Genomic DNA, 10,158 nt, shown 5'->3' with positions numbered 1-10,158 from the left:
TAATTATATTTTAGATTTTTTATATTTAAAATGAGATGTTTATCCTGTATTTGATTGTTTTTATCTGCAGTTAGTTACATGAATTCAGATATGGGATGAAATCGKATAGGGATGAACGGGTTTAAGAGTTTTTAAGAGTTTAAGAGTTTTTAAGAGTTTTAGCCAAATGCTTTATAATATAGTATAGATAAATATAAATTCAAATACAAATATTTATATAAATACAATTAGAATAAAGTAAAATAAAAAATAAATGTGTTGGTTATATTTTTTATTCTAAAAAAATACTAAAACAATTATTTATTTTTTTAAAATATTAAAATGAAGGTAGATGAATGTAACTGAAGGTAGTTGAAAGTAATTGAAGATAGATGAATGTAATTGAAGGTACTGAAACTAGTTGAAGAAAATTAAGTTAGATTAAAAAGTCAACTCATCCAAAAACTCAGAAGCGTTCTTACCTTCTCGCCATAATTGTTATTCTCACATGATCCCTCGTGTGTATGTGTGAATATTGTTTCTCATTTGATTATCCTAATCAACTTTTTTTTGTTGATGAAAATGAAAAGAAAATTAAATACAAATTAATATACGTTATACAACATATAAGATAACATTCTAAAAATATATTAATATTTAACTTTATATAATTATATGTATGTATATGTATATGGGTGTGTATATTTAGGGTTGGGTTCACGTGAAACAAAACTGTTTTCGTAAGACACGATTTTTACACTTGAAACTTCATAACAAAATGTTGTGAAGGTAAAAAAAAGCAAAAACAATGTGAAAGTTATCTTCACAGTGTTTTACTGTGAAGTTTCAAATGTAAAAATCGTGTCTCACGAAAACAGTCTTGTCTCACATGACCCCCAAAAATATTTTATCCATGCCCCCCTACTCATTAAAATGTCGTGTAAATGGGTAATGGATAAGATTTTCTTTACCCATATCTTTATTCAATAGGTCGAAATATAACGGGTAACAGGTTTATCCTTACCCGTTGTCAGCCATAATCTTTATATAAACAAATTAATCCACATAAACAACTTTATACATGCATGAATTAATGGAAAACTGAAAATCGTCATCGAGGCCTCCTAAAAAGATCTACTAAATTCATCGAGTTGTTCCAAATAATCAGAACGGCCGGTAATTAATGGAATTCCTTTTTCAGTTCTCTGTGAACTACTCGTTGGGTCGAGTGCTTCCAAACACATCGTAAGCTAAACCAGTACTAACGAATAATCCAAAAACGACATAACAAAAGTTAGTTTTGTACTTTTGTCAGCCCATTGGGACAAGTCATGAAAATATCAACATACCAATTACCATTTCGAACAACAGTTGTATCAGATATCAGACAAATTATATAATACACAATAAGATTCCGAAAACACAAAGTTTAATCCGAATACAACAACTAAGAACGATTCTAAGGTGTTATCAAGCGGACCGATGCTACAAACAGATTTCTCACTCTACTTTTCGGGCTTTGGATCTAACCGGCTTTGGTTTGATTACGTTACCGAGAAGGATCAAAACCACAGGAATAATAGTCCCGATGTAGTATACGCTCCCGTATGCCGTGAGTGTTTCGTGTAGGCTTAATACCTGTCAAAAAAATAAATATATATATATATATGATACAAAAAGTACGTTTTACAAAAAAAAAGATGCATACCAAAGGGTCTTCGGCCTAGCAGTATGTGAGTCTTTGGCCTCCTAGGAAACCAGAGGTTCAAACCTTACTAAAGGTGAGAAGGATGTTTGAGTTTATTTGTTCTATTTGCCGTATATAAATACTATATACTTCAAAAAAAGATACATTTTGACTTTTTGAAATAACATACTCCCTTTAAGGCGGTTTGCGAGTACCATTAAGCTCAGTAAGCTGCTAACAAACATACTCTTAGTTTGTCCTATAATAATTGGCAACTTTCAAAAGTAAGTGCATATTTTCCAATTCTACTCTTAATTATGAGATGAAGTAATTTGTTGCCTCCCTCTATTATCAAGGGTAAAATAGTCATTTAATTAATTAAAAGGTGTAATAATAACGTAATTCTAATACCGTGTGCCTTTTTCATCGAACACGTTTATCGCGGGAAGGAGGGAGTATACCGTATCGATCTCAAAGCAAGTGATTGACTTTTCAAAGCAGCAAAAGATGGTTCTTGTGAAAATGCAAAAACAAAACACTAACACTGTATAAGAGCGGTTTCAAGACAAAAAACCGATCGAACTACAATCTTTTTGGATTGCGTTCCCGCGATTCGTCCAAATCGCTCATTTTTTTGCAAACCATAACAATTTTTGGGTTTTTTTTTTCACAAGATCCATCAGTCAAGTTTAAAAAGTCAATCGCTCGATCTCAAAAGTGAAACTGTACGTTTTTTCCTCTGGAGAGAAGGGAACAAGAAACACGACCACCAGATACTAACCATGAAACCGACACAGGAGTAGTTGAGGACGAGAAGCGTATACGCAAAGTTCATAAGCATAAATATCTTCTTAACAATCCCCATATTTGGGGGAACGGATTGTTGCCATCTGTAAATGGCTGCGAACGACAAATAGAAACCGTTAAGATAACGCTACAAAATCGTTGATTCGTATGCAGATGGTAGTTTAAGAAAGAGTAAAGGCATTTGTTACCTCTTGAACCAGCAATCATCAAAGCCGATTGAACAAAAAATATGATGTACCCCGGATATAATCCCTGTTATTACGGATTTATAACGGTCAGATTTTCGAAGAAACATAACAGAATGACCAATTTACCCCTAATAAGTTGACTGTTAGGTTGCATTTTGGTAACCCTGACAAAACAATTGTTTGGCATTTGGTAAGACAGAACGGATAAAATGACCAATTTACCCTGTATGAGTTGTTTCTATATTTTGATTAATTTATGTAATTAATTAAATTATAATAAAATAAATATTTTGTTCAACAAAATACATCATTAGAAAGTTTTCGTCAAGATGATTAAAATGACACCAAAATAAAAGTTTATGTAGTTTCCAATTTTTATTTTATACTTTTATATTATTTTTTATTATTAATATTTAATAAATTACATAAACTAATCAAAATATAGAAACCGTACAGAAATAATATATTGAAGACAGTTAAGTGAAATTTTAAATAACATAAATAAAATACAATAAATAAAATGTAAAGAGGGAGGCGTATTTGATGTTTTAGAAGAAAATTATGTTTTATTTCGAGGTTATATTGGTAAAATATAGATATGTTTCACCTTGTTCCATGGGGTGAGGTTGGAACACACCTGTTCCAAACGTGGAACAGTGAACCTTGTTCTGTTTTGTCATGTCCAGTGTACCAAAACGCACCCTTAGGTGCGTTTCGGTACATGAAAAATTGGGCAAGATATAATTGAAGAACTAAATCATCGTATTCCTGGAATCGATCAAAATAAAATCAGAAAGTGAAGGAAAGTTTAAACTTACATGCCATACAGCACTAACAGTCTGTGTTGCAAGCAATTGGAAGAAACCAGCTTTCTTCCCCTTTTGAAGAAGTCTGTCATATACATCTGAAAATACATACAGGTATTTTACGGTGAGATACTACAGAGCTTCTACTCGTTCCATAAAAGCGAACTGGTGCACGATGTAAATATCACAAAAACTTTGGCAGTTGTGCCGCAAAAACTCGGGAAATTGATTGAAATAGCCAATCCTATCAACCAAATTCACTTTTTAAAGCCTCTTCCCAAAATTGCCAGTCTTTATGCAAATGTTTTACGCATTTGCGTAAAGACTATTTCTAGAAGAAAAAAAAGGAGAAATTGACGAAAATAGCCAATCCACCAAAGTCAATTCACTTTTTAGCCATGTCAGGAACCCACTTCCCCAAACAACCATATTTTACGCAGAATCCTTACCCATATGATTTCAGTCAAAAAATGATTTTAAAAACAAACTTTATGCAGAAAACACTTTCTGCGTCAACTTTCCATCAAGTACACAGAAAGTTTATGCAGAAAAGGGTTTCTGCATAAGGCTTATTTTTAAGCTCTTTTTTTGGTCGAAATCAGTCCTTACGCATAATGCGTATGGATTTTGCATAAACTATGGCTATATGGGGAAGTGGGTTCCTGACATGGCTAAAAAGTGAAACACCTTTGGTGGATTGGCTATTTTTGTCAATGTCCCAAAAAAATCCTTAGGCAAAAATCTGAATCATGACGCAAAAAACTCTTTTTTCCTTTTTTTTATTCTGAAAATCGAGTTTAAACAAATGCGCAAGACATTTGCTAAACTCTGGCTAAAATGGGAATTCAATTGAAGAAGTGGCTAAAAGGTGAAGTTCGTTGGGGAGATTGGCTATTTTGGTCAATTTCCTCAAAAACACCCCCATTCTTTTTATTCGCCACCATCATGTTTTTGTGATATTCAGGGCTTGAGCGTCAGCTCAATCGGCAAGTAAAGGCTAGGTCCTGGGGTTCCTTCCCATAGGTCGTCAAACCATGTCAGATCAAATGAGCTGGTATATCCCACCCGGTGATGGGTTCCGCCTAGGGGTTTAAACAAGTCGAGCTTTTAATGAGCTACTCGAGCTCGTTTATCTTGAGCCTGTGCTTAATAATTCTCGAGCTCAAGTCGATCTTGGACACAAAATTAAACCCGTTTAACTTAACGAGCCGAGTTTGATAACACCAATGTTCGACTCGGCTCGTTCGAAAACTCGATAAAAAATTCAAGCCGAGTTGATCTAAGCTCAGCCATTCGAGCGTGCACTTTTTCAAGCCGAACATGTTAATATGTCCACAAAACATATAATAAAAATATAAATATCATCAACCTCGAGTCAATAAACGAGTTATCATGAGTTCGAGCCCAAAAACGAGCATGAACCTCGGCTCCATAACTCAAAAAGCGCTCAAGCTCGAGCTCAAGCCCTACATTGAAAAAGTTATTTGAGCTCGAGCATGGTATTTTTTGTTTTTAGCCGAGCTCCAATAACCTATTGCTCGACTCGACTCGTTTACACTCCTATATACATCTCTAATCAACAGACCACATATATTACGCATTATAGACACTAGCAACGAATACTCACAGTGACGAAGCCAAGTGCTGACTTGTATATTCCAAACGAGCGGTATCTCCACCGCACTCTTGGCAAACTCGACACCCAAGACATCAACATTTTTGGCACGATCCCATCTTGCCTTGAGTGGGGAAGAATCGGTCCATCCACTGAAACCCAAACCCGAAATAATGATGGAAGCTTCTGAAATAGACCATATGAAATAATATTTCCAACGGGCTGTAAATCCCGCCATGTATTGGTAGCTTAGTCTTTTCAAGAATCCCCACTCTTTATATTCGGGCTCGGTGAATTTTGATAGTGGATATTGGGGTACTAGATATAAGTACAAACCCATACAAAAACCAGCTTGGAGAAGAGCTTTAAGGGTCGCCCCGAAAGGTGATGGTGAACCTTTCTCAGATTTCGTCCAAATCTGGGAAATGTTAAGATAAATCAGTAGCGAACTTAAGATACAACTCTAAGGGTGCGTTTGGTACACTGACTGAAGTACTGAACCAAACAAGGATCATTGTTCCATTTGGCAGGACTTTTATGTGGAACAATGTATTCCACCCCCACCCCATGGAACTAGGTGGAACAAACTTAATTTTATTCTAAAACATTTTATTCATTTTTCTAAATTTTATTTATTGTATTTTATGTTTTTTAAACTTTAACTTTAATGTCCTCAAAATATTATTTTATACGATTTCTATATTTTGATTAATTTATCTAATCTATTAAATACTAATAATAAAAAAATAATATAGAAAAGGTATAAAATATAAGTTGAAAGCTACATAAACTTTTTATTTTGGTGTCATTTTAATCGTCTTGACGAAAACTTTCTAATGATAGACTTTGTTATATAAAATATTTATTTTATTATAATTTAATAAATTACATAAATTAATCAAATAGATTAAAGATATGAACACTCATTAGGGATAAATTGGTCATTTTATTGTTCTGTCCTATCCACTTTTGTCTTACCAAACATTGATCAGTTGTTCTGTTCTATCTTCTTTCCTGTTTGGATACCAAACGCACCCTAATTGACAAAACCCTCAACAAGAATAAGTGATATGGACCAAAGGGCCATTGGCCCAACATTAGATCCTAACGTCCCTGGAGGTTGGAGGTCGAGGGCTCAAGCTTCACCAAAGGTGAGAAGTGTGTGTAAGTTTTACCGTATATAAATATTATATACTTACAAAAATAAAAGAATGAGCGACAGGGCAGAAAATAGAAAATAATCAGCTTGGCATACGTACCCCCTTCCCTTCTGTCCAATCCAAGTAATCCTTGATTTCGTAAACTGGACCTGCAAAGTGACTTCCGCAACAGAGACAAAATCCCACGTACTCGATTAAAGAGGGAAGCTTAAGCAATCGATTTTTCTTTTGAGATTCACGAAGATCTTCCTCTTTCAGCAATCCATCATTGTAATTAATAGCGCATGAAATCACTTTCAATGTTATCACCATAAGAGCTCCTACATGAAAGAATAAGAAATCAAATAATTGCCTTTGAATTGAAGACGCTTAACTGAATAACAAACAAAGCATACTTGTAACTACATGAAAATTAGGAGAAAGAAGGTTGCAAACTCATATGTGATTCTCAAAAGTACATTTTGATTACAATGGGTCACATATATTGTATATGGATATGTTTCAAGGATACAGTTGCGAGAAGATGGTAAACGATACATGGATGCAAAGATTTAGAGATTCTAAATAATTGGGGATACCGGGTGTGTCTCATGTATGTGTGTGCACTTACCTATATATATATACACACGTGTACACATGTATATGTGTGCATGTGTGTGTATATATATATTCACATATAAAACTAAATCAATAAGAAAAAGAAGTTGCAGCCATATTTAGGCACCAATATTAATCCAAACTATTGAGCAAAAATAATTTGGTGCATCTCCTTGCTTCACCTCCTTTCTCTCTTGCAGCACTAAGTTTTGTTTTAGATTTTTGTTCTTAATGGATACAGATGCAAACTTGCAATTAGTTTTTTTAGGAAAAATTTACGGATTTGGAATGTCTGCTTTATCCGTCTTGCCCCCTTAAAGAGTGTCACTTTTGCTCAACTGAAGATCTTTTTAAAAGTATAAGCATCTTCACTCGAGAGATATTTGCTCCACAGCAACTATATCTATATGATATTTATAATGATTGGGATGTAAGTGATTGATGAGAGAGGGAACTGAGGCTGCACAGTCTAGTAAGGTTGATTCATCTTCAGCACAGACCTTTTAAATAAGATAGTCAGAAGATGATATTTGTGTCAAGAGAAGGTCATTAGAAGACAGTGATGCCAGCAAAGATTGGTATGGGAGGAGTAGCCACAAGACGTTGAAATGAGGGAAATTATCAAATGAGCTTGCATTAGAGAATTGTGCATGGAAGGATCCTATCTGTATCCTAGAACCCTAGAGGGATTCAGCTTTTTATAAGTCCTGTTGGGTTTGACTTTCAGCCTACGCCGACTAGTCTGGGATGCACTCATCCAATGCTCAATTGATGTTGATCTTATCAAACACACAAAAGCCAGCAATCACCTTTCTCTGATTCTAATACTGCTACCTATTTGTATGGCTCACAACAAATGATGTACAAATTATACCAACATGATTTTTTTCATCTGATTTATTGATATCATTTCACCAACTAATGTAAAGTTGGACAATAAGACCACAGAGGAAAAATAAGCTATTACCAAATATAGCATGGAGTGCAACTCATAACTATCAATGTCAGCTGGGAGAGAGCAAACTTTGAGAGGCAAGGGCGCAAGGCAAGGTCAAATCATCTCTCCTTGATAGGCAAACACCAAGGAAATGGAAGAGATTGTCGGATAGATAGGTAGAGCAAGTTATACATAATTTAATCCGGACAGTATTTTTAATAAAAAATTGCATTGGGGGCCAATTTTGGGATAGAGATAAAAAAAGTTTAACTCTACTCTTTGTCGAATATCCAAGTCAATCAGGTCCCATGAATGAGATAATGATCTAGAGTCACAAGAATGATTAGAAAATGGGATTGGGTGAGTGAATTAGGTTTAAAACTCAGTGTTTGATTATATAAGTTGGTATTTTGGATGGATTATATGAAAAACATGTATGTTCCCCACATTTTAACAACATTGCTTCCCACTTTCACTTCTTGACTTGACCAATAGGATGCACCAATATTTCTGTTTCTTGCCCAGTTGCCCTCATCAACAATGGTATGGTTTCCTTGGGTAGTTCAAAAAGAACACTGGAAAATCTAATAGACCAATATTGAGTTTATCAGGCCTGATGTCTTAAAGTCACAATTCGCCAGGATCAATCCTGGGACACATTTCCAAAAAAATGGCATAGCTTTCCCTATTTACCAGTACTACTCCACCATCATGGAAAAATATATGTGATTCACATTTTTATGTTTTGAAAATGAGATGCTGCACTTGGAAAAGAAAGGGATGCCATATTTTTGACGTCACATGTCATATTTAATTTCATTTTTCTCGGATGGGGGATGGAAATATGTAGTGAATCCAAAGCTGGAGAGAGGGCTTACCAGTAGCATCAATACCTCCTTCCTTCCATGCATCCCCACTCATGTAGTATACATGGCTACACATTTTCCAAATAATTAACGATTATCAATACTTTCAATGGAGTTTCTAAACTCGAAAACTCTTCATATCTTGTATAAAATAAGACATGCCTTTAATTCTATATGTATACAGGAAGGAACTCATTCAATATCAGGAGCAATACTAAGGGTCTGTCTCTTAGCAGCTTAATGGGAGTCTCAGTTTTTTCGGTCAGCTATACATGACTCTTTGGTAGTGGCTTAATGATATAGAAAGTGACTTAGGGCCTGTTTTTGTGGAAAAGGGGACGGAACCTAGGAAAACTTTTATTCGACGTAGGGCCTGTTTGTTAGTAGCTTAACGAGCTCAATGGGACTCGGAGTTTATACAGTGAGCTATATATGACTGTTTGGTAATGGTTTAATAATATAGAAAATGGCTGATTCAATAAGCTTCTAGGGAGTAGCTTTAAGTTCCTAAACCTACCCCTCCCATTTAAAAAATATCATTCCATCTAAGAAAAAAGCACACTTAAACAAAAATCTTTTCAATCTATGCAGACAAATTATTCCACACATTCAGCTTTGTCCGTACAGACCTTAATAAAAACCGAACAATCAGCCCCTAAGAGATTCAAAGAGCATTAGAGACGGTCTACGATGCCTGGTTTCCGTATTTGCACAAAAAAATCCCAAAAATAAACAACTTAAACCCTAATTTCTCCAAACCAGGATTAAATTTTCAAATTAAACGATCAAATAACAATCACGTACCATCCAATGAGGTAACCCATTGCTAGGAAGAAAGTTATTAAGCCACATCGCTTCCGATAAAGCACCATTGACCCGTAACTGACTAACATCGGCACAAAAAAATGCAGATTCGAAGAAAACCCAAAGGATAAGTAAGAAAGCACGGCACCAGTCACGGCGGCGTACAAGTGTTTCCCGGTGGCCCCGCCAGGGACGAGGCGATGTAAGAATCCGACAGGAATAGTGGCGACGAAACATAGAAGAAATCGGAGCACCGGTACTGATACTCCGATCGCCGTCGCCATTGATTCCATCTCCATGCTCTGAAAACTCTCTCTATCACACACACTGAGTCAACCCGAGTCTTCGAGTATTTGGGTTCGGGATTCGGGAAGACGAGTCCTTTTATTGAGTCCGGAACCGGTAGAAGTTGGAGCGGGTCCGGTCCGAACGGTTGGGAACAGGTGACGTGGAATGACACGTGTATGTCTTTGATTGGATAAGATACAGGTGATCAGGGTTGGTGTCGAATCTTGATGATTGAATCCGGTTTGGATTCTATTGGATTTCGATACAATCAACGAAAGGATTTGTCCATTTTCGGAATTAATTGTTTTAGAATAATTAGTATTTTTTTTAATTATATATAAATTTATAATTATTTTAAAATTTCTGAAAAATCATATCAGATACTGTCTGTTTTATCTACTGTCAAGATTGAGGTCGACCTATT

The 10,158-nt window shown here is 35.3% G+C and overlaps 1 protein-coding gene across 1 annotated transcript; it reads right to left on the bottom strand.

The window, feature by feature from the left end:
• Nucleotides 1–1,311: 1,311 nt before the first annotated feature.
• Nucleotides 1,312–9,745, bottom strand: LOC112529520 (lysophospholipid acyltransferase 1). Its single transcript, XM_025140842.1, has 8 exons — nt 9,447–9,745; nt 8,655–8,710; nt 6,342–6,562; nt 5,095–5,500; nt 3,480–3,565; nt 2,662–2,725; nt 2,448–2,566; nt 1,312–1,617 (listed from the first exon to the last, which is right to left on the bottom strand). Exons 1-8 carry the CDS (start codon nt 9,743–9,745, stop codon nt 1,480–1,482), a joined length of 1,389 nt encoding a protein of 462 aa, XP_024996610.1. The 3' UTR covers nt 1,312–1,479.
• Nucleotides 9,746–10,158: the final 413 nt, after the last annotated feature.

This window comes from Cynara cardunculus (genome assembly GCF_001531365.2).
Source record: "Cynara cardunculus var. scolymus isolate 2C chromosome LG 16, CcrdV1, whole genome shotgun sequence".
NCBI classification, from domain to species: Eukaryota; Viridiplantae; Streptophyta; class Magnoliopsida; order Asterales; family Asteraceae; genus Cynara; species Cynara cardunculus.
The sequence above is the reverse complement of the archived record's forward strand: the minus strand, read 5'-3'. Positions and strand labels throughout refer to the sequence as shown.